This window comes from Pelophylax lessonae, assembly GCF_965119305.1.
Source record: "Pelophylax lessonae genome assembly, chromosome: 6".
Lineage (NCBI taxonomy): Eukaryota > Metazoa > Chordata > Amphibia > Anura > Ranidae > Pelophylax > Pelophylax lessonae.
The window spans coordinates 109,925,425-109,949,841 of record NC_138773.1 but is presented as its reverse complement, the minus strand read 5'-3'; the positions used below and the strand labels follow the sequence as shown (position 1 = coordinate 109,949,841).

Here is a 24,417-nt window from a genome sequence, read left to right as displayed (position 1 = left end):
AATTTGTTGCATATGTGGGAACACCATGTTAGCAGCAGTCGATTATTTTTTCAATAATTTTTTTATTGATTTACACACACACTTAGGAAGGTCACACATAAAATTGCGCTTACGTTTTTGTATATAAAAAGGTTTCCAACATTGTGGTCTAAAATTCCAAGCGATTATAGTAAATTTAGTTCAAGAAGAATTAATCCAGAATCAATAATAATAGGTAACCACAGGGCTCTTCAACACCAAATTTTGCTAGAATATTGGGAGAATTTGTCTTTATTTATTGGTGTTACTTTGCACCCAGCAATCATACACAAGTTTTGCTGACACCGTATCTTCAATGGCCATGCCTAAAACGAAAAACACAAAAAATTCATTAGATGCATACATACTGTGGGACAGTGGCTGATAGGATTGTAGATGGTGTAAAGTATGTCACCAAGGTATTTTACCTACACACGCTTAGGGGCGCAACGGTTTGTGAAAAAAACATACATTGGTCTGATTCTGGAGCCTTTGTAGATCTTTTGGGTGGGACGAAGATTTTATTGCTAAAATCGACATCCTTCCCATTAGCCAGACCTTTTAAAATTTGTAGAATCTTAGAACACAGATGCTTTCTAAGCCTCAGTGATTTATACACAGGATTCTGATCAGCTCTCTCCAGTGGTTAAAAAGGCTTAAAATAACTCATAGTTTGTTGAAATAATGCCTGGTAATCCATATAGCCAAGAACAGTCATTAATCTCCTACAGTTCTTTCTCAAGAAGCTGGTATGTAAGTAGATCTCCAAGGTCTACCTTCTATGCGGCTGTCCCATTTTTTACTAAAGTGTGAACAGGAGGTGCCAGATACGAATGGTCTCGTAGTACAAAAGGAATTTCTACATTGAAAGAGACACCGCATATTTGGTGCTGGGAGTGCCAAAAACTTGGACATGTGGCCGCCCATTGCCCTATATTTATGGAGCCTATAGAATGGGACCTGGGGAGGGGTGTGTCACTATTTGTCAAATCTGTCCTGACAGCACATCTAGAAACTGAAACTTCAATATGTCCTATTACCAGGTGGAGGCATTACTAGACTATGGAAGCCTCATCGCCTTGATTCATGTCAGTCTGGTGAACCCTGCAAAGTATTGCTCAGACTAAAAATGGGAGTACCCTATATACACAGTGATGCCAAAGATTGTGGTGCTCTTAGCAGGATTCCCTAATGGAACTGTAAGGTTTTGTGGACACTGGGCGTATGAATCTGTGCTCCATGTGAGGGCCATATATACTCACACAAGGATAGAAGGATAGAGTGAATTCAAGGATGTGCACCTATACCCGCACAGATGTCACATTGGGAGCAGCAGCAGCGGTGTCCATGCAGCCGCTGTTTCCTAATTGACAGCTATGGGACTACCTTTCACGGAAATGCATGGGACATCTGTGCATCCTCATGCAGGTATACATAGTCCCTCATACGAGACACAGATTCATACGCCCTGTGTTAATGAGCCCTAAAGCAGGTCATAGGTGTGGTTAAGGACTTACGGTATAATATTGGCCTGTGATTTTTCTGATTTTGGAACAGTTTTTGAAATGTGGAAGAAGGTAGCTGATTCTGAAAGTGTGTCTTACCATTTTTCCTAAACCCGAGGGGGATGCTGGCAACCATATGTCAGAGGTATCAAACAACTTCCTACTATCGGTAATGGTTGTGGCATAAGGGGAAGAAGCTTCAGTGTCAGACTTAATGGATATGCCTAAGTGCATGGAAGTCTTTGGGGTTGCATATTTGTGGGATCTCAGTTCAACAAATACATGAAAAAATATATACAGAATTAAAAGAAGTACCCCAAGAGCTAGAAATATACCGCCATTCTAGCCGATGGTCAAGGCTCTCCCTCTTTCACTTTGAAAATCTGCTGGTGGGTGAAAAGGCAGACTGCTTACAGAACACTAAAAAGATAAAGACAGCTGGCTGTTTGTTTTGGATAAGCAGATTTTTTTTTTTTGTGGAACAGTTGGCATTGGAGAAAGTTGGCTTGGATGCACAAGATTAGAACTTTGCTTGGACCAATAAGGTCAGAGGGTGTAATAAGACAAGCTAATTTCCCTTTACTAACTGTGCACTTGCTTTACATTATAGATACATTATAGAAAATAACAGATGCATCTCCCTCATTGGGTTCATGCCTCAATTTTTTTGTGATATTCTAGAAAAACTTGAACAAAACACAAACCAAAAAGCTAAATCATAGTGTGACTGGCACCAATTAGACAAAAAAATAAATAACCAAAAAATAGATGCCCAATATTCAGTAGTTCTTGTCAGCTGCCACAGATTTATCTTCCCATGCATAGAAACATACTCTGGCTTGTTGATGAGTTTTAAGAGACCAAGGCCAGTCATAAACCGTTCCTGTTGAAGGAGCCAAGATTCAAACCTTTAATGGGCAGGCTAAATGTACCAGGTTTATTGAGGGATCAAATTGGGTAAAACCAGCCTGCCGGATTGGCCTCCTTAAAAAAATAAACACAAAACTATAAAAACTGCCACAACAGTGACAACTGCAATAGATTATATCAGCTTCTCTGGGACAGGATACACCCTTCACTAGCCCCATTGGGCTAAATTATAACAAAAAGGTAATTCAGGTGGTATTTTTTTTTTTTTTTGCAATGTTTATTCTTAATATTTTATTGGATTGAAATTATGTTCAAAATTGTCTCCCGTCATGCTGCCTGGATGCAAAATAGTAACAGACCCTAGAGTAGTGGCTCAGGAAGGAAAAAAAAAAACATGGTCCGTCCGGTAAGCAACACTTACTACATGCTGAAAATGTGAGATGGGGCACACTGGTTACATTTTTCTATCCCTATCCCTTGGAAGCTGCTGCAATGTACCAAATGATGATTTGGTTCCAGAGACAATTTTTGAAAGATCAGAACCCATCTGAACTGCTGCAAGATCTGGCCAGTGATAGCAACATTGTCTGCCAGAACCTGCAACAACTGCACCCTCTGCAAGAATAACCCCCACGGGTGCAGAGGAGAAAACCAAAGGGCTTGGTCACAAACTGGTCATTTAGAGGCCTCACAAGAAAGCATAGAGAACTCCATTTGCGCTGGAAAATTGGGAACAAGTAGGTACACATCAGCAGACATCAGCAGTCAAAAAGTCTCAATTATGAAGGGAGTCAACAGCAGCCTTGGTGAATTCCATGCAGAATTTAGCTTAAATGGAGATTGTCCAAGCTTTGAGATCCAGAATGGATCAAATGCCTCCTTTGGGCTTGGGAAGAGTGAACAGACTGAAATAAAACCCCTGGAACAATTCTGAAAAGAAAATAGGGACACACAACACTTTACCCCGCAGATGACGTTAGGGCGCAGTCCTTCAGCAGTAACCTCTTCCATGGTGAAAACCAGCAGTAAGTGGGGATTTTAAAGGCTCTCAGCAACTCCGATGCTCAACCTAATCAGCCTACAGAGGCAGGGCAGGCACTGAGGCAATGCCAAGGTCTCTGGACCTGGAAAGTAGTGATCGACCGATTATCGGCAAAGCCGATATGTCGATTGCCGATCTGCACTTTCCCCGATATAGCGGAATCGGCCACCAAGGTGACTGATATTTTCGATATTTTGGGAAAGTGCTTGTACCGGAGAGATGCCTGCAGCTAGAGGCATCACCCCGGTACCGGCTTCCATAGCCGATGGTCGGCTGTTTTGTAATGACAACCGATGCTGCAGAGAAGCCACTCGGCTGTCATTACAAGGAGCAGGAGGGGAAGTCCCCCCCCTCCCGCGACCCGGCAACCAGCCTGCACGGCTGCCGAAGACCCGTTCAAAGCCGCATTTGGCTCGATCGGGTCTCCATGTAAAAACCCGGAAGTGATGTCATAACATCACTTTCAGGTACTCGGCACCAGATTAAAAAAAATTAATGCTTTTAAGTGCAGAGGAGAGGGTTGGGGTCTTTTAGACCTTCAGCTCCCTCCACAAGAGTACCTGTCAAGTGATAAAAATAAAAAATTAATTTTTTTTTTAAATGTACGAAAATATCGGCCAATACCAATATTTTGGCCATTGCATATCGGTATCGGCAACAAAAAACGATATTGGTTGATCACTACTCGAAAGCACTCTGTAGTTAACTTGGAAAGTGCCTTCTGTGGAACCCAGTGCTCCAAGGTAATTTCCAAGCTATCCATAAAAGATCCTTCCCAGCAGGCTCTGGCCACAGCACTCCAAAAGCCAGGCTGAGAATGGCTACGCTAGATAGCTGCAAATGAAGAGGCCAGCTGTAGAGAAGAGGAGTTTGAGTGAAAAGAAAAGTCTGGAATAAAAAAAAAAAAAAAAAAAAAAAAAAAAATGGGGCTAGGAAAAATAGGGTATTTTCTAACACAGCAGAGTTGAAGAAAATATGTCCATACGTCTAGGACACTAGCAAAAAATTGAGGCATACTGTTAGTAGAAGGGGTTATCCTGAGTTCTTCTACAAAATATCCAGTTTTAAACAACTTCCTGTGTCCCTCAAATGATGAGAAATGCATTTCACAACATTATTGAAGGCAAGAAGTACAAATAGTACTCCAGGAATGCGACAAAACCAACTCTTAAAAAGAGCCCCCCAACACTGCAAAAGTTAAATGCATATTATGTCTAGTGGTGCACAGATCAAGAAAAATACTTACCTTACTCCCGGCTCCAGCAGGCTCAATCAGTTTGTATGACTGGTTCCCCAAAGCTTCCTCTCTAAGGCTCTTGGGCTGCATTTGCACGCTTGTCCTCACCATGTACAATGTAGGCTTAATAGCCCTGCATTGCACATGACGACAACTAGGCCCCCCCATCCAGAGACCAGAGCTTTAGGGATAGGAGGAAAGAGTCAGAGCCCATAGAAAGAGCAGTCAAGTATGTAATGATGCCTATTCAGCTCCCTCAAGACTAAACATTTACACTTTGCAATGCAGGATGCCCACTGCACAGTTTTTTGTTTGTTCACATTTCCAGAGTTCAAGATTAAGACAATGGATTTAAGCACCGTTTCCCAATTATATCTGTAGCACCCTCCTAGGTAGGTGCTAGGAAAAAGCATCAAGTGGTTCCTTCTGCTTATCAGGGGAGCCAGATTTGTTAATTTTGCCTTTCACATGTTTCCAGGTGTGATTTACTGGGTCTGGGGGAGTGTCGCCAGTGTGTCCAATGAGGGAGCTTGTTGGACAGTGGAGGAAACCTAACTAGTAGCACATCAGGGTTTATAGCTGTCTCAGTGTGTGTGCATTGATGTAATGCATTCTGGGATTGGCAATAAATCCAGAGGGAGCATGTGACAGGGCGTCTTTTGGCGGGAGAAAAGTCCCAGGAAGAGGTGGACGGCTGTCTTTCCTCCTGCAGGTGTGAGGAAGGTGGTTCAGGCGGTCGGCCTAGTGATCCAGGTGTGGAGCTGAGCTGCTGAAGAATCCAGAGTGCGGACAAGTGGAGCTGCTGGCAGAGTCTTGTGGGAATTTGAGTACCAGAGGATTTGCCTAAGGTCTGCCTGAGAGAGGGGACCACTCCAGACCACTCAGGGGATCAAGAAGCTAGCTCACACATGAAGTGCATCAGTAAAGGGGGTACCGTGTAGTTGACCGTGAAGATTAGGAACAAAGGGGGTGCCAGGAAGGGCCCTGAAGTTGTTCAGCAGTACAGTACAGTATAGTACAGATTACCTCAGAAAGCTCATTCAGTTATACTTCACAGCAAAGGGGCAAAGTGAAGCAGCAGTCTAGCCGGGACTAGCGTTACTCAGCATTATCGAGTCGTCCCAGCCAATTGTGCATAGTTGTATAAAGTTGGAGTATCCCACGCATTCCCTTCTATCCAAGTTCCAAATAAAAACATAAATAAAAGTTTCCTGACTGAGGTAACACACTTGAGAAAATGTCAAACTGTCATGTTGTTGCTAATGGTAACCCAGGGGAACCCGTAATCAACAGCTCCCAAGGGAGTAGTGCTACAAATGATTGTAAGCTTTAAATTTTATTCCCAACTGTGTTTTTATTTATTTTTTAACAGAAGGCATGCAAGAACCACAGAATCATTTTCTTTCTTCCAGTGCCAGCAATTAACTACATAACCAGCATGCAATTTATCAGCCCCCAGCCATTAATTATTTGGACAGTAAAACAGCATCAGTTACATTTCCTAATATCCAAAAAGATTTTAGCAATAGTTCTCTACTGAGTGCTAAAAAAATAGGTTATACTTAAAGTGGTATCCGGATTTCATGCTGCCTGGAAAGGAGACTGCTGCTGGCATTTTGCTTCTGAAATGGTACATGCATGTTTACAATGGCTCTCTAAATAAAAGACAACTTAAGTGCCGATTATGAAATCATGCTTGATGACCTCCATGATTTGTAAGGACAGCGCCAAGTCTTCTAGGCATGGAATGAACAAGTTAGTGACATGTTGCAACATCTATCTTTTTCCATTCTTCAAGAACGACCTCTATTAGAGCCTGGATGCTGGATGGAGAGAGATGCTCGTCTCTTCAGAATTCCCTAAAGGTGTTGGATTGGGTTCAGATCAGGAGACATACTTGGCCACTGAATCACTTTCACTCTGTTCTTTAGAAATGCAACAGTGGTTTTAGATGTGGGTTTTGGATCATTGTCATGTTGTAAAAGTGCACGACGACCAAGGACACGGAGTGATGGTAGCATCTTCTCTTTCAATACAGAGCAGTACATCTGGGAATTCATTAAGCAGCAATGAAATGCATTTCCGACACCAGCAGCACTCCTGCGGCCCCACAGAACAACACTGTCACCACCATGTTTCATTGTAGGCACCATGCACTTTTCTTTGTACTCCTCACCTTTGCAACGCCATATAGTTTGGAAGCCATCAGTTCCAAAAACGTTTATCTTGGTCTCATCACTCCAGAGTACAGAGTCCCAATAGTCATCTTTTTAAGCATGGGCCCTGGCAAATTCTAGTGGGGCTTTTTTTGTGCATGGGCTTTAGGAGAGGCTTCCCTCGTGGACAACACCTATGCACGCCATTCCACTGCAGTGTACACTGTATTGTGTCATGGGAAACAATCACCCCATGATTGTTTCTTTCTACTTCTTTAGCGAACTGCAGTGAATTTGCATGGTCGTTTTCTTCAACCCTTCTCAACAGAAGACACTCCTGTTGAGGTGTTCACTTCCGTGGACGGCCTAAACTTCTCTGAGATAGTTGCATCACTTTGTTAAAAATTTGCATCACTTTTGCTACAGTATTCTGACTGATGAGTAAAGCTTTGCTGATCTTGTAGCCGTCACCTTTTTTTGCATAAAGAAATTATTTTCTTTCCCAGGCCTTGTGACATTCTCTTCCATGTGGTGCCATTGCTGACAGCATGAAATGCTAAGGGGTTTTCTTTGTTAAGTAATGCCCTTTTACAAATCAACTGTCTGCTGGACACCTGTTAAATAATTAGACTCCCCTGTAGTTGAACTCTTGTTAATTAGGAGCAAAGCTAAAAATTTAGGCAACAAAATCCTAAGGCCCCTTTCACACAGGCGGACCGTTCAGATCCACCTGTTCATTTTTTTGGCGGATCTGAACGGTCCCCCCATGCATCTCTATGGGGCATCGGATGTCAGCGTAGACATGTCCGCTGACACCCGATCCGATCCGTCAAATCTGGACGGATGGAAACCCTATCCGTTCCCATCCGATTCCCCCATAGAGATCTATGGGGCTGTGACAGCTGTGTCTCCGCACACAGCGCGGAGAACAGCTGTCATTCTCCTGCTCAGCGGGGGATCGGCGGCTCGATCCCCCGCTGAGAAAAGCGGAGTCCGTTTGACGGAAACACTGTGTGAAGGGAGCCTAAGGCTTTGATTGCAGTGTATTCAATTTTGCAACATGGTCTTGAATGAATTTGTTAGAAAAAATACTTTGTGTGCGCAAGTTAACAAATCTTGGCAGCAATCAATGGCCTACATTTGTGAGAGTATTTTGCAGTATAGTGTCCCATAGAAAATGTTGATTTTGAAAGGAAAGTAAAAACTTTTCTGACACGTCTGTTGGGGTGTACTCATTTATGCACTGTATATACACTCCTGGCCACTTTATTAGGTACTCCTGTTCAATTGCTTGGTAACACAAATTGCTAATTAGCCAATCACATGGCAGCAACTCCATGCAATCAGGCATCTAGATGTGGTGAAGATGACGGGCTGAAGTTCAAACTGAGCATCAGAATGGGGATGAAAGGGGATTCAAGTGACTTTGAACATGGCATGGTTGTTGGTACCAGACGGACTGGTCTGAGTATTTCAAAAACTGCTGATCTACTGGGATTTTCCTGCACAACTATCTCTAGGGTTTACAGAGAATGGTCTGAAAATGAGAACATTACCAGTGAGCAGCATGTACACTTTATAATCGGTTAACACCATCAGTCTGGTAAACATCTCACCTATCAAGACTGTCTGGAACAAAAGGTCACATCCCCCAGCAAGAGCACCCATTCATTTTCCTTTTGCAATTGTATAATCGGTTAAGGCTGGTGGTGGTGTAGTGGTGTGGGGGATTTTTAGTACCAGTTGAGCATTGCTTTAAAAGCCACAGCTTACCCAAGTATTGTTTCTGACCATGTTCATCACCTTAGGACTACAGTGTACCCATCTTCTGATGGCTACTTTCAAGCAGGATGATACTGCACCATATCATATGGGATGTGGAGGAAAGGCAGATTTGCATCATCGATGTGCAGCTGACAAATCTGCAGCAACTGCATGATGCTATCATGTCAATATGGACCAAAATCTCTGAGGAATGTTACCATCACCTTGTTGAATCTATGCCACGAATAATTAGGGCAGTTCTGAAGGCAAAAGGGAGTCCAACTCGGCATTAGCAAGATGTACCTCAAAGTGGCCGGTGAGTAAGGAGCTCTGGGGTGTTGTGTTGCATTAGAGGAAGATAGTATTGACTTGGTGACAGTTGCATCATTGTAGGCACTGAGCATTCAGCCCTGCTGTGGATAAGCCACATTCAATGGCTAGTTGCCTGTTATTGAAATGCAAAATTCTTAATATTGACCCAGTCTAGAGGAAGGAAGAGCCGAATAATTGTGGTATCACAAACTCTGCCCTATTGCATCCAGATTTATTTACATTACCATTTACTGAAAAGTGCATAGATCGGAGCAAAGTGGTTCTGTAATATCATTGGACAATCCTGTAGTTTTCTACAAACTACTACAGTAAGAAATTGAATACCATATATTGTTGTAGTATGCATTGGTGCAACAGCTTGCAGTTTTATTACTAGGTAACTTTTTTGGGGTTCCCTTTGGAATCCTGTGAAAAGCTAAAATTAAAGCGCGCAAATTATCTGTATAGCCGCAAATGTATATTTAAAGTAGAACTATAGTGTAGCGGTGCCTTGCATCTCCCGTGGCCATGCCAAGCTGACCGAGGCGCTCATTGAAGGAATAGAGTGTCTGCCAGCAACTGCAGGGGAATTTCCCCCCCTCCCTCTCCTCCTCTCACTGTGCAATGAGTGAGAAATTCAGACACTTAGTACCCTCAACTGTTTCTCATGTGCAAAAGGAGCCAGCCAATCCAAGGAGGACAAAAGAACTGCAAATAACTCTGGGACATGTAGTTCCCAACACAGGTGGCTCCATTCCAACCACTGGGGACAGGACTACACACCCCGGTGTTTTCTGGAAGGATGGACGGACATCATCTTATCTGCTGAAGAGAATTCAGTCACCATAAGGCCGAAGAAGAGACTGGACCCAGGGGAGGGGTGTTGCCTCCCGGGTCAGTCCAGCACATTGTTTCAGGCATCCAAGGCCAGTTGGGGACATCCAGCCTGAGAGAGACGGATCCCAGGTGCATATCCAGGAGCACCTGCACTGACGCTGTGAAGCGTTCCAGTGTGAGGTGACCAGTCAGGTAACAAGAGCCTGCCTGTTCCAGGACGTTCGTTTGGGCCTTGACTGCAGGATTGGTGAGAGGGCACTTGCCCATCTGCAGGAAACAAGGAAACTACACAAAGAGGATTCTAGGACAATATCCCCCCGGACAACATCCCCCCTGGACAATATCCCCCTAGACAATATCCCCCCTAACCCTATGTCCAGGGGGATGTTTTCCGGGGGGATATTGTCCCAGGGGATATTGCCCGGGGGATGTTGTCCCGGGGGGATGTTTTCCGGGAGGATATTGTCCTGATACCCACACAGAGTTACTTCACTTTGCCCACACTTGCCAGAAACTTATTGAAGTCCTGTTAAGCAGTCACAGTGTCTACCTTGCTATCCGGATACTGTCAGCAACTCAGCATACCATAGTTACACTTTGCCAAGCAGGAGTTCTAAGTACACCAACTAAAGTGGCTAGCCGAAGATACAAGGCCTCATCCTTCTTCCAAGGGACTGAAGTTACTGATGCCATATGGGCACGCACACACATACTCAGGGCTCTGTATATGTAGTGTATGTGCGGGGTAGTCTGACTTGGGAGTTAAGCCACTAAGCACTGAATTGGGTACGGTGTTTGCAGTTGAGCCTGTGGTGTCAGGAGATAGACGAGAGGTCTGACATAGGAGAAAGTCATACTTCTCTCCTGCTGCTTGGACTCAGAGCCATTTTAGGAAGAGGTGACCAATCCAGTATAAATTTACCATCTTGTGATTTGCTGTTATAGAAGTGTTTGCCTAGGCTTTTGGGGTTATTTACAGTTGTGGAATCCCCTGAAAGCAGCCTAATATATTGAGTTATATTGCTCTTGATCGCAGTTATTGCTCTTCAGCTAATCTATTCAAAAATATACTTTTACTATCTGTTACTTTTTCACAGAAACCTTACAGTGAAGACATTTGTGTTTTTTCATAACGTGTGTGTTTTCATTGGTCTTTGCGATTACATTATTGCCAGGTGTGCCAGAGGAGCGGAGATTGTTCTTGGGTTTGAGAGGCACAGAGCCAATCATACTTAAGAGGCTCCTGCGGGGGTGGCGCTACAATAGGGAAAACTTTTTTCTTCATTTTGGATAGAGCAAGGGAGGGCTATAACCCCTATAAGGTTTATTCTTGCCATCTTTGTCCCATTGGGGAGATTTCTGTTCACTTCCTGTCCCATAGCCAAACAGAAGTGAGAGGAAATCCCTAAAAATTAGGGGGAATTCTTTGGGGACTCCCAAGCCATCAGAACTAGTGTCCGCATTGGAATATTTTTCCTCCATTACTTTTCTGGGCACAGCCCAAAATTTGCGATTTTCTTCTACTTTCACTTTCAATGCGAACAGTAAACAGGACAAATGGAGAGGGTGAATCTATTTAATGGAGGCACAGACAGCAATTAAAAACCTAATAGGTGTTCTAATCCCTCTCCACCATCTAAAATTAATATAACAAAGTTTTGCCTTTGGTTATACTTTAACCACTTGCCAACCGCCCCGTGCAGATTTACTGCAGCAGGGCGGCTCAGCTGCGCATAATCGCGTATATCTACTATGTGATTAGACACAGCAGGAGCCAGACTGCGGGAGGAGTGGGTACGATCGTCGCCAGGCCTCCCGCGATCTTCACAGAAACTGACTGGAGAGCTGCCTGCCTATGTAAATAAATCAGGCGGCTCTTCTGTCCCATAGGCACACAGATCGTGTAGCTGAAACACTGATCTTTGTGTGCCTGTCACAGAGCCCTCCCCCCGCCACCCCACAGTTCGTAAGCACAATTAGGCATACATTTAACCCTTTTATCACCCCCAGGATTAACCCCTTCCCTGCCAGTGTCATTTATACAGTAACAGAGCATATTGTTCAGCACTGATTACTGTATTAATGCCACTGGTCCCCAAAAAGTGTCAAAAAATGTCAGTTAGGGGTCAAATCTGTCCGCCACAATGACACAGTCCTAATAAAATCCGCTGATCGCCATTACTCATAAAAACAAAAAATAAAAAAAAAAAAGTCCAAAAATCTATCCCATGGTTTGTAAATGCTATAACTTTTGTTCAAACCAATTAAAAATTCCCCTTTCTGGATTTTTTTTTACCAAAAATATGTAGCAGAATACAATTTGGCCTAAACTGATAAAAAAAAAAAAAAATTGATTTTCTAAATTTTTTTTATTGGGAATGTTTTATGTTATAACCACTAAACAAACTATTCCTAATAAAATATAAACCTAACCATGTTATGTTTTACTCCCTTAAGGCCCAGGATATTTTTTGCAATGAGGCACTGCGTTACTTTAAATTGTGCGGTCGTGCAACTCTGTACACAAAAACTGTCCTTATTTTCCCCACAATTAGAGCTTTCTTTTGATGGTATTTGATCACCTCTGCGGTTTTTAGATTTTGTGCTATAAAAAAAAAAAAAAAAAGCGACAAATTTAAAAAGAAAAAAAAAAAAAAACACATTTTTTACTTTCTGCTATAAAAGCAGTGTTTCTCAACTCCGGTCCTCAGGGCACACTAACAGGCCAGGTTCGCAAGAAAACTGAAATACATGGTTACATAGTCAGGTTGAAAGACACAAATCCATGTAGTTCAACCCAAAAAAAAAAAAAAAAACAGTATTGAAAACCCAACCATACAAGCCCATATACACAATCCTATACCCGCTGTTGATCCAGAGGAAGGCGAACATAAACCATAGAGGCGCGTTTCTAACTGTGGGGGGCGTGGCTAGTGATGTAACCAGAGACATACGATCCTACATAGCAGGATTGTATAGTCTCTGCAGTTACATCAGGGAGAATGACAGACGGCTGTGTTTACATCAGCCGTCTGCCTTTCTCCCTCTCCAGCGGGAGATTGCGAGTGGCCTGCGGACATCGGAGCCGCCGGTCACACGCGCGGGGATGCCCGTGAACGAGCGGGGGCAGGAGCGCGCCTCCGGCGGCGCACGCTCGCCCCCTACAGGCTCCTGGGCAAGCGACGTAGATCTACGTCGGTTTGCCCAGGAGCGGCTGACTGCCGCAGTAAATATACTGACGACGGTCGGCAAGTGGTTAATACAAGAAAGGACTTTGCTTGCTTTGGAAACCGCAGTTTGGCATTGCATGCTATTAAGCTTATGATCTACCAGAACACCCAGATCCTTCTCCGCTATGGATTCCCCCAGTTCTACTCCACCTAGTATGTATGATGCATGCATATTCTTAGCCCCCAAGTGTATAACTATACATTTATCAACATTAAACCTCATTTGCCACATAGTTGCCCAATGAAACAGTGCATTGAGGTCAGCTTGTAAGTTGGAGACATCCTGTAAAGAAGTTATTCCACTGCATAGCTTGGTGTCATCTGCAAAGACTGAAATGCTACTTTTAATCCCAGACCCTATATCATTTATAAAGATATTAAAAAAAAAAAGGGTCCCAACACTGAACCTTGGGGTACACCACTGGTAACTTTAGACCATTCAGAGTAAGAATCATTAACCACTACTCTCGAATTCTATCTTTTAGCCAATTTTCTATCCAATTACAAACCGATCTTTCCAAGCCAGTAGACACATTAGCCGTGTGTGGGGAACTGTGTCAAACGCTTTTGCAAAATCCAAGTATACTACATCCACAGCCACCCCTCTGTCCAAGGTTTTACTTACATCCTCATAAAAAGAAATCAGGTTTGTTTGACAACTTCTGTCTTTCATGAATCCATGCTGTCTGTTGCTTAAAATATTTTTTTCCAGCAAGAACTCATCTATGTGGTCTTTTATTAAACTCTCCAATATCTTCCCGACTATAGAAGTTAAACTAACAGGTCTATAGTTACTTGGCATAGACTTTGATCCCTTTTTAAACATAGGCACCACATTGGCCCTACGCCAATCCAGTGGTACTATTCCAGTCCCTAAAAATTAGAAACAAAGGCTTAGAAATTACAGCGCTCAATTCTTTTAGGATGCGTGGGTGGATGCCATCTGGTCCAGGTGCTTTATCCACCCTTATTCTGTCTAAATATTTCTGGACCATATCACTTTTGAGTCATTGTGGATCATTTGGGGCTGTGTCAATACAGTCCTCATTATGGTCATGAGCTCCCCCATGCTCCTTTGTATATATAGAGCTGAAGAAAGTATTTAATAAATCTGCCTCCTCTTTGTCCCCAGTCACCCACTCCTGATTATTTTGTAAAGGGTCTACATGCTCAGACCTAACCTTTTTACTGTTAATATAGTTGAAGAATTTTTTGGGGTTTCTCCTACTATCTTTTGCAATCTGTCGTTTATTTTGATTTTTTTGCGTCCATGATTTCCTTTTTACATATTCGGTTATATTCTTTGTAACAGTTAAAAAACAATGATAGTGTTCCCTCATTTTTACACATTTTAAAAGCGCTTTTCTTTTTATCTATAGCTTTTTTTAAACTTTTGTCGTGAGTCACATAGGTTTTATTTTTAGCCTTTTAAACTTATTACCCATGGCAATATACTTTGCAGTGAGTTTGCATAAAGTCTTTTTGAAAAATTCCCATTTTTGTTTTGTGCTCATCGATGCCAATATTCCCTCCTAGTCTAAATCCTGGAGAGCAGCCCTCATCCTTGGAAAATTGCTCTCTTAAAGTTAAGTGTTTTTGTATTTCCTGTATGCGTTTTTTGCTTACAGCGAACAATAAATGAAATCATGTTATGGTCACTGCTACCCAGATGCTCTTTTATATGATTATTAATAAGCTCTGCATGGTTTGAGATTACCAGGTCCAACAGAGCATCATTTCTAATGGGGGCCTCAATAAACTGCTCCATAATATTTTCTTGTAATAGGTTTATACATTTTTGCCCTTTAACTGTTCCAGCAGTGCCATTACTCCAGTCAATGTCTGGGTAGTTAAAATCCCCCATTATTAACAATGTCCCAGCCCTTGCAGCCCTTTCTATCTGTGCCAGGAGCTAAGTCTCCACCTCCTCATTAATACTGGGAGGTCTATAACAAACTCCAATGACAATCTTTGTTTTACGCACACCCATGTACATTTCAACCCATACTACTTCAGATTCAGCACACTCTCCCATCAACTAGGTCATCTTTCAAACTCACTTTAAGATCACTTCTCACATAGAGAAAAACACCCCCACCCCTCCGTTTTACCCTGTCTTTCCAAAAGAGAGCATAGCCAGGAATATGAATAGCCCAGTCATGTGAAGAATGAAGCCAAGATTCAGCAATACCAATTAAGTCATAGTTCTCCTCGTGACCAGAGCTTCCAACTCACCTATTTTGCTTGGCAGACTTGGCATTGGTGAACAAACACTTTAAATCATTGTCCCATTTTGCACACTTATTTTGCATGTTTTACATTCTGGTACAAATAGTACCATTTCCAATGGTTGTTTGTAACATGGGAACCTTCTTATCCTCTGCCATAACTCTCGCCCCATCTTTCCCCATTCCACCCACCAATAGGGGCTGACCCCTGTCTGACCCATTATAATCCAATTCACCCTCCCCCCTCAATCCTAGTTTAAAAACTCCTCCAGCCTTCCTATAAACCTCTCCCCCAGCACAACAGACCCCCTTCCATTTAGGTGCAAACCATCTTTAGCATATAGGTTGCACCCCAATGAAAAGTGAGCCCAGTGCTCTAAAAACCCAAATCCCTCCTTCTTACACCAGGTCTTTAGCCATGCATGCAGCTCTCTAATCTCCCCCCGTCTTTCCTGTGTTGCGCATGGCACAGGCAATATTTCAGAGAATATCACCTTGGAGGTCCTTCCCTTCAACTTGCAGCCTAGTTCATTAAATTGGTTATTAAGGAGCCTCCACCTTCCATATATTCTGTCATTGGTTCCAATGTGGACCAAGACAGCTGGGTCATCACAGCCCCTCCCAGTAATCTATCAACCCGGTCCACCACATCACCAGTGATCTCATTTGCTGCTCAGTGATTGCAGTATTCTAGTCTGCATCTCACCAAGGTAATACTTAAAATCTGGCATGTTTGTGTGCCCTGAGGACTGGAGTTGAGAAACACTGCTTTATAGCAGAAAGTAAAAAAGTGTTTTTTTTTTCAAAATGGTCGCTTTTTTTTGTTTATAGCGCAAAATCTAAAAACCGCAGAGGTGAATACCACCAAAAGAAAGCTCTATTTGTGGGGGGGAAAGAAAAAAAAAAAAAAGGACATCAATTGTAATTGGGTACAGCGTAGCACGACCATGCAATTGTTAAAGTAACGCAGTGCCTCATCGCAAAAAATAGCCTGGTCATTAAGGGAGTAAAACCTTCCGGAGCTGAAGTGGTTAATGGAACACAACAGCATAATACAGTTGTTGCAAGTGAGTTTATTTTAGTTTTAATACACTAGATGACATAGCAGAACCAGTAGGGCCTCCAGAGATCATTATACTTGGAAGGTGACAAAAAAAAAAAATGGGAGGGAGCGAAAGTAGAAGAGAGGACTGCAGTTTGGCTTGTGCGCAAAGCTAAGAAAACAATCATATAGTTCTTCGCTACTAGGTGTTTTTCTCAAGGCTAAAGTCGTATTTAAAAAAAAAAAAAAATGGATGAGCTGGAGTTACAGATTGATGAAAACAGATTGGCTCAAAAAGAGGATGATAATAAAAAACCTGGCTTCATCTGCAAACACCAGATGCAGTGATACCGGCTGTGCATCGTACAAACCACTGCAATAATAGGAATGAAGAATCTGGTAGGAGTAGAGGTGGATGGCTTTTCATTTACATGTTTAATGACTGGTGCACTGATTGCGCAATTATAGGTCATTATTCTTCGGATTTAGAAATTATGCAAGTTCAGTGCAGACCATTCTAATTGCCCCAAGTATTAAAGTGTAACTAAAGTCAAATCCTTTTTAAGACTGGGTTTAAACTTATGCGAATTGGATGCAGGTTTTTTCCGCATCCAATTCGCATGACAGGAGAGTGTGTCCGGCTCTAAATGAAGCTGGTTATCACACCTTCAGGGCCGCTGTCCAAGTTGCAGAAGGGACCTATGCGTCTTCTGATCAGTTTCAGGTGCAAATTCAGCTAAAAGTTCGGACCCGAATCGCACCTGAAATGGTGAACAGACAAGCACTGGACTCCCCTGCTGTGAGCCACGGCTAGTGTGAAGCTAGCCTTAGTTTTGGATAGAGGGGAAAGGGATTAGAACACCCGTCAGTTTTTATTGCCGTCTGTACCACTCTTACGGAGATTTACCCTCTCTATTGGTCATGTTTACTTATACTGACAGTGAAAGTAAAAAGAAAATCCTAAATTCTGGGCTTTATCCAGATGGAGTTATTATTGCTGGGGATGTTAATCAAGCACATTTATATATTGTGTTTATTAAACAGGAGCAATTTGGGAGGTGTTTCAATTAGGGGAAACATATATTGGATCATGTTTACTCAAATGTTAAGCCTTCTTCACATCAGCGCAGTTGGGTCATCTTTCTCTGCACATTGTTCCAGCACATACTCTCCTTAGGGGAAACAGAGGAAACACAAAGCCAAACACAAAGATAAAAACATGACCAGAGGGTGCACGCTCTCTGTTGTGGGATTTTGTGAACAGGAAGTATTTAAACAGAATCTTAAATTTGAACAGAATTAAAATTATTACACAGAAATTGCATTGTGCTACATAAAGAACGGTGTTAACAAGGTCATGGATAAATGTAACCAGAAACCCTGGATGACTTTCCTAAGAGATAATAATGTTCTTAAGACCGAAAAAGATTTGTATAATGTAGCTAGAGCAAAACATGGTATTAGAGAAGCAAAAAAGGAGCTTACAGTAGAATTGAAGAGTATTTTAAAGATATGACCTTCGGTAGGTATAGATTGGCATTGGGTATTTTAAAAAATTTTAGGGGCCGCAACTTCATGACTTGGAATGCCAGTGTTCACTAGCAGATGAGTAGTGTTGAGCGAACACGGACTGTATTATTCGTGTTCGTACCGAATAATTGGATTTTTTGTACCCGAACACGGACACGGACACTTTACTGTATGTTCGGGTAAAAATCCGTGTTCAGTCGTTTTATTTCCGGGTTTTGCATGCTTTGGCGCTCTTTTCATGGCGGGCTTTCAACAGCCAATCAACAATCGTTTAACTGGTGTGCCTTAAGCCATCCCAGCCATGCCTGCAAATGTCTCAGTAGCTGTGATTGGCCGTCTGAAGCATGTGACCAAGTCTTTATAAGTTCCAGGCAGCCGCAGCGTCTTCATTCTGCTGCTTAGATCAGGGACAGAGCACACATCAACGTGCTGGCTGCTGATTAGGGAAAGACAGGCAGGAAAAAACCATTTGTGTCCGGATAGAATTGAGGGACAGGTCGGAGTGTTTAGGCAGGGCGAGTTGTAGGCATTTTAGGGATAGAGTCTGCTGAATTATAGGGTCAGTGTCTTCTACAAACTACAATCGATATTGCTGTGTGGGGGGTGGGGTCTGCACTCAATTCTGATCTACGATCTCTTCTCAATCCTGTTAGGGAGAGGCTGCTGCTGAATTTTAGGGTCAGAGTGTTCTACAAACTACAATCGATATTGCTGTGTGGGGTCTGCACTTAGTCCCGATCTACGATCTCTTCTCAATCCTGTTAGGGAGAGGCTGCTGCTGAATTTTAGGGAAACTGTGTTCTACAAACTACAATCGATATTGCTGTGTGGTGTGGGATAGGAGATAGGCAGGTGTCAGTGATCCACATCCATTTTTCTGTGTGTGAGCTGCAGTGAACACAATCTTTTTGGGCTGCAGTGAACAACGTCCTTTTTGGGGTGCAGTGAACAACGTCCTTTTTGGGGTGCAGTGAACAACGTCCTTTTTGGGGTGCAGTGAACAACATCCTTTTTGGGGTGCAGTGAACACAATCTTTTTGGGGTGCAGTGAACAAAATCCTTTGTAGGGTGCAGTGAACACAATCTTTGTGGGGTGCAATGAACACAATCTTTGTGGGGTGCAGTGAACACAATCTTTGTGGGGTGCAGTGAACACAATCTTTTTGGGGTGCAGTGAACAACATCCTTTTTGGGGTGCAGTGAACACAATCTTTGTGGGGTGCAGTGAACACAATCTTTTTGGGGTGCAATGAACAAAAAACTATTTGGGGTGCAGTGAACAGAATCTTTGTGGGGTGCAGTGAACACAATCTTTGTGGGGTGCAGTGAACACAATCTTTGTGGGGTGCAGTGAACACAATCTTTTTGGGGTGCAGTGAACAAAATCCTTTTTGGGGTGCAGTGAACACAATCTTTGTGGGGTGCAGTGAACAAAATCCTTTGTGGGGTGCAGTGAACACAATCTTTTTGGGGTGCAGTGAACAAAATCCTATTTGGGGTGCAGTGAACAACATCCTTTTTGGGGTGCAGTGAACACAATCTTTTTGGGGTGCAGTGAACACAATCCTTTGTGGGGTGCAGTGAACACAATCTTTTTGGGGTGCAGTGAACAACATCCTTTTTGGGGTGCAGTGAACAACATCCTTTTTGGGGTGCAGTGAACACAATCTTTGTGGGGTACAGTGAACAGAATCTTTGTGGGGTGCAGTGAACACAATCTTTGGGGGGTACAGTGAACACAATCTTTGGGGGGTACAGTGAACACAATCTTTTTGGGGTGCAGTGAACACAATCCTTTTTGGGGTGCAGTGAACACAATCCTTTTTGGGGTGCAGTGAACAACATCCTTTGTGGGGTGCAGTTAACACAATCTTTGTGGGGTGCAGTGAACAAAATCCTTTTTGGGGTGCAGTGAACATCCTTTTTGGGGTGCAGTGAACAAAATCCTTTGTGGGGTGCGGTGAACAGAATCTTTGTGGGGTACAGTGAACAGAATCTTTGTGGGGTACAGTGAACAGAATATTTGGGGGGTACAGTGAACACAATCTTTGGGGGGTACAGTGAACACAATCTTTTTGGGGGGTACAGTGAACACAATCTTTTTGGGGTGCAGTGAACAAAATCCTTTGTGGGGTGCAGTGAACACAATCTTTGGGGGGTACAGTGAACACAATCTTTTTGGGGTGCAGTGAACAAAATCCTTTGTGGGGTGCAGTGAACACAATCTTTGTGGGGTGCAGTGAACACAATCTTTGTGGGGTGCAGTGAACACAATCTTTTTGGGGTGCAGTGAACACAATCTTTTTGGGGTGCAGTGAACAACATCCTTTTTGGGGTGCAGTGAACACAATCTTTGTGGGGTGCAGTGAACACAATCTTTTTGGGGTGCAATGAACAAAAAACTATTTGGGGTGCAGTGAACAGAATCTTTGTGGGGTGCAGTGAACACAATCTTTGTGGGGTGCAGTGAACACAATCTTTGTGGGGTGCAGTGAACACAATCTTTGTGGGGTGCAGTGAACACAATCTTTTTGGGGTGCAGTGAACAAAATCCTTTTTGGGGTGCAGTGAACACAATCTTTGTGGGGTGCAGTGAACAAAATCCTTTGTGGGGTGCAATGAACACAATCTTTTTGGGGTGCAGTGAACAAAATCCTATTTGGGGTGCAGTGAACAACATCCTTTTTGGGGTGCAGTGAACACAATCTTTTTGGGGTGCAGTGAACACAATCCTTTGTGGGGTGCAGTGAACACAATCTTTTTGGGGTGCAGTGAACAACATCCTTTTTGGGGTGCAGTGAACAACATCCTTTTTGGGGTGCAGTGAACACAATCTTTGTGGGGTACAGTGAACAGAATCTTTGTGGGGTGCAGTGAACACAATCTTTGGGGGGTACAGTGAACACAATCTTTGGGGGGTACAGTGAACACAATCTTTGGGGGGTACAGTGAACACAATCTTTTTGGGGTGCAGTGAACACAATCCTTTTTGGGGTGCAGTGAACAACATCCTTTTTGGGGTGCAGTGAACAACATCCTTTGTGGGGTGCAGTGAACACAATCTTTGTGGGGTGCAGTGAACAAAATCCTTTTTGGGGTGCAGTGAACATCCTTTTTGGGGTGCAGTGAACAAAATCCTTTGTGGGGTGCGGTGAACAAAATCCTTTGTGGGGTGCGGTGAACAGAATCTTTGTGGGGTACAGTGAACAGAATCTTTGTGGGGTACAGTGAACAGAATATTTGGGGGGTACAGTGAACACAATCTTTGGGGGGTACAGTGAACACAATCTTTTTGGGGGGTACAGTGAACACAATCTTTTTGGGGTGCAGTGAACAAAATCCTTTGTGGGGTGCAGTGAACACAATCTTTGGGGGGTACAGTGAACACAATCTTTTTGGGGTGCAGTGAACAAAATCCTTTGTGGGGTGCAGTGAACACAATCTTTGTGGGGTGCAGTGAACACAATCTTTGTGGGGTGCAGTGAACAAAATCCTTTTTGGGGTGCAGTGAACAACATCCTTTTTGGAGTGCAGTGAACACAATCTTTTTGGGGTGCAGTGAACATCCTTTTTGGGGTGCAGTGAACACAATCTTTTTGGGGTGCAGTGAACAAAATCCTTTGTGGGGTGCAGTGAACAAAATCCTTTGTGGGGTGCAGTGAACAAAATCTTTGTGGGGTGCAGTGAACAAAATCTTTGTGGGGTGCAGTGAACAAATTCTTTGTGGGGTGCAGTGAACACAATCTTTGGGGGGTACAGTGAACACAATCTTTTTGGGGTGCAGTGAACAAAATCCTTTGTGGGGTGCAGTGAACAAAATCTTTGGGGGTACAGTGAACACAATCTTTTTGGGGTGCAGTGAACACAATCTTTGTGGGGTGCAGTGAACACAATCTTTGTGGGGTGCAGTGAACACAATCTTTGTGGGGTGCAGTGAACACAATCTTTGTGGGGTGCAGTGAACAACATCCTTTTTGGAGTGCAGTGAACACAATCTTTTTGGGGTGCAGTGAACAAAATCCTTTGTGGGGTGCAGTGAACACAATCTTTGTGGGGTACAGTGAACAGAATCTTTGTGGGGTGCAGTGAACAAAATCCTTTTTGAGGTGCAGTGAACACAATCTTTGTGGGGTGCAGTGAACACAATCTTTGTGGGGTGCAGTGAACACAATCTCATACTTCTGAAGATTTGAGGGTGCTGCCTGTTCCATACTCCTCCTCCTACTGCTGCTCAACCATCCTTTTAGGGGTACAAACAATAGTAATTGGGGCCTAGTGTGGTGGTGTACGTGTGAGATACATACACTTTCTTTTTGATCATATTTTCTATTCCGCTATTCAATAAAAACCTTTCTAGGGCAAGATCTTAAATTACAGAAATATGAGGAGACCGTCAAATAAGGGCCGTGGCCTGGGTCGTGGTGCTGCTGGTAGAGCTCCTGTTGCAAGGAGAGGACGTGGTCGATCTGTGCCAGCTACACGCACAAGTGAAACACCTTCCTCAAGTGTGAGTAGGCGACAGAACCTGCATCAGTATTTGGTAGGGCATCATACGCCCCTAGAAGTGATGAGGCCAGAACAAGTGGAGGCGATAGTAGATTGGTTTGCTGCTGACAGTGCCTCCAGTTCCTTCACATTGTCTCCCACCCAGTCTACTGCAGAAAGGTCACAGTTGGCACCTGCAGCCGATGTCCAACCGTCTTTCACCTCACCCCCTTGCAAATCAGGCAAGCAGTCTGAGCCCCAAGCCATACAGCAGTCTCTTCTTTTTGATGACTCTGTCAGCAGGGTTTCCCAGGGCCATCCACCTAGCCCTGCCCCAGAAGTGGAAGAGATTGAGTGCAGCGATGCCCAACCACTTATTTCTCAAGATGAGTACATGCAAGGATCATCGCAGCACGTCTCCGATGATGACGAAACGCAGGTGCCAACTGCTGCGGCGTTCAGCATTGTGGAGACCGACAAGGAGGGCAGGGGTGAAGACTGGGTGGAAGATGATGTGGAGGACGATGAGGTCCTCGACCCCACATGGAATGAACGTCATGCAGGTGACCTGAGTAGTTTGGAGGAAGAGGCGGTGGTCGCACAGAGCCACCAGCACAGCAGAAGAGGGAGCAGGGTGCAGAAGCGGAGCGGCCGTGCCCTAGACACTACGCCCGCTACTGCCCAACGCAGCAAGGGAACGAGCGCACCAAAGTCAGCTCAAAGGAGTTCTCTAGCGTGGAAGTTCTTTAGAAAATGTGCTGATGACAGGACACGAGTGGTTTGCACCCTGTGCAATCAGAGCTTGAAGCGAGGCATAAACCTTCTCAACCTGAGCACAACCTGCATGATCAGGCATCTAAGTGCAAAGCACGAGCTGCAGTGGAGTACACACCTTCAAAACCAAGAAACGTCTCTGGCTCATCCTGCTTCCTCTTCTGCTGCAGTCTCGGCCGCTCCAGCCACATCTGTAGTGATACTGGCACCTGCCACCCCGCAAACAGACGATCTGTCAGCAACACCACCACCTGGGTCACCAACAACCATCTCCACAATGTCCCGTGGAAGCGTTCAGCTTTCCATCTCCCAAACACTTGAGAGGAAGAGGAAGTACCCCCCTACCCACCCGCGATCCCTGGCCCTGAATGCCAGCATTTCAAAATTATTGGCCTTTGAAATGCTGTCATTCCGTCTGGTGGAGACGCACAGTTTTAAAAACCTTATGTCGGTGGCTGTCCCACAGTACGTCGTGCCCAGCCGCCACTACTTTTCCAGGCAAGCCATCCCTTCCCTACACAACCAAGTGGGGGAAAAAAATCAGGTGTGCACTGCGCAACGCCATCTGTGCCAAGGTCCACCTAACTACCGATACGTGGACCAGTAAGCACGGTCAGGGGCGTTATATCTCCCTAACGTCACACTGGGTAAATGCAGTGGCGGATGGGCCTGAGGCGGATAGCAATTTGGCGCATGTCCTTCCACCACCGAGGATTGCAGGGCGCTTCAGTTTGCCTCCTGTTCCTAACTCCTCCTACTCCGCTTCCTCATCCTCTACCGCCTCCTCATCCGGACAGCGTAACACCTTCACCACCAACTTCAGCACGGCCAGGGGTAAACGACAGCAGGCAGTTTTACAACTTGCCTGCTTGGGGGACAAACCACACACCGCGCAGGAGTTGTGGAGGAGCATGGAACAGCAGACAAATGAGTGGTTGCTGCCAGCGAGCCTCAAGCCCGGCCTGGTGGTGTGCGATAACGGGAGAAATCTCATAGCAGCTCTGGGCCTAGCCGGTTTGACGCACATCCCTTGCCTGGCGCATGTGCTGAATTTGGTGATGCAGAGGTTCCTTAAAAACTACCCCGATATGTCAGAGCTGCTGCAGAAAGTGCGGGCCGTTTGTGCGCACTTTCGGCGTTCTCACCCTGCTGCTGCTCGCCTGACAGCGCTGCAGCGTAACTTCGGCCTTCCCGCTCACCGCCTCATATGTGACGTGCCCACAAGGTGGAACTCCACCTTGCACATGCTGGAAAGACTGTGCGAGCAGCAGCAGGCCATAGTGGAGTTTCAGCTGCAGCACGCACGCGTGAGTCGCTCTGCGGAACAGCACCACTTCACCACCAATAACTGGGCCTCCATACGAGACCTGTGTGCCTTGTTGCGCTG

The 24,417-nt window shown here is 44.3% G+C and overlaps 1 protein-coding gene across 1 annotated transcript in view; it reads right to left on the bottom strand.

Annotated features, from left to right (window-relative positions):
* Nucleotides 1–259: 259 nt before the first annotated feature.
* The window catches only part of CRYM (crystallin mu), a 138,246-nt gene continuing 114,088 nt past the window's right edge, over nt 260–24,417 (bottom strand). The window contains exon 8 of the mRNA XM_082261295.1: nt 260–344. Within this exon, the coding sequence (XP_082117421.1) occupies nt 271–344 (74 nt within the window). The 3' untranslated portion in view covers nt 260–270. The remainder of the gene's footprint in view (nt 345–24,417) is intronic.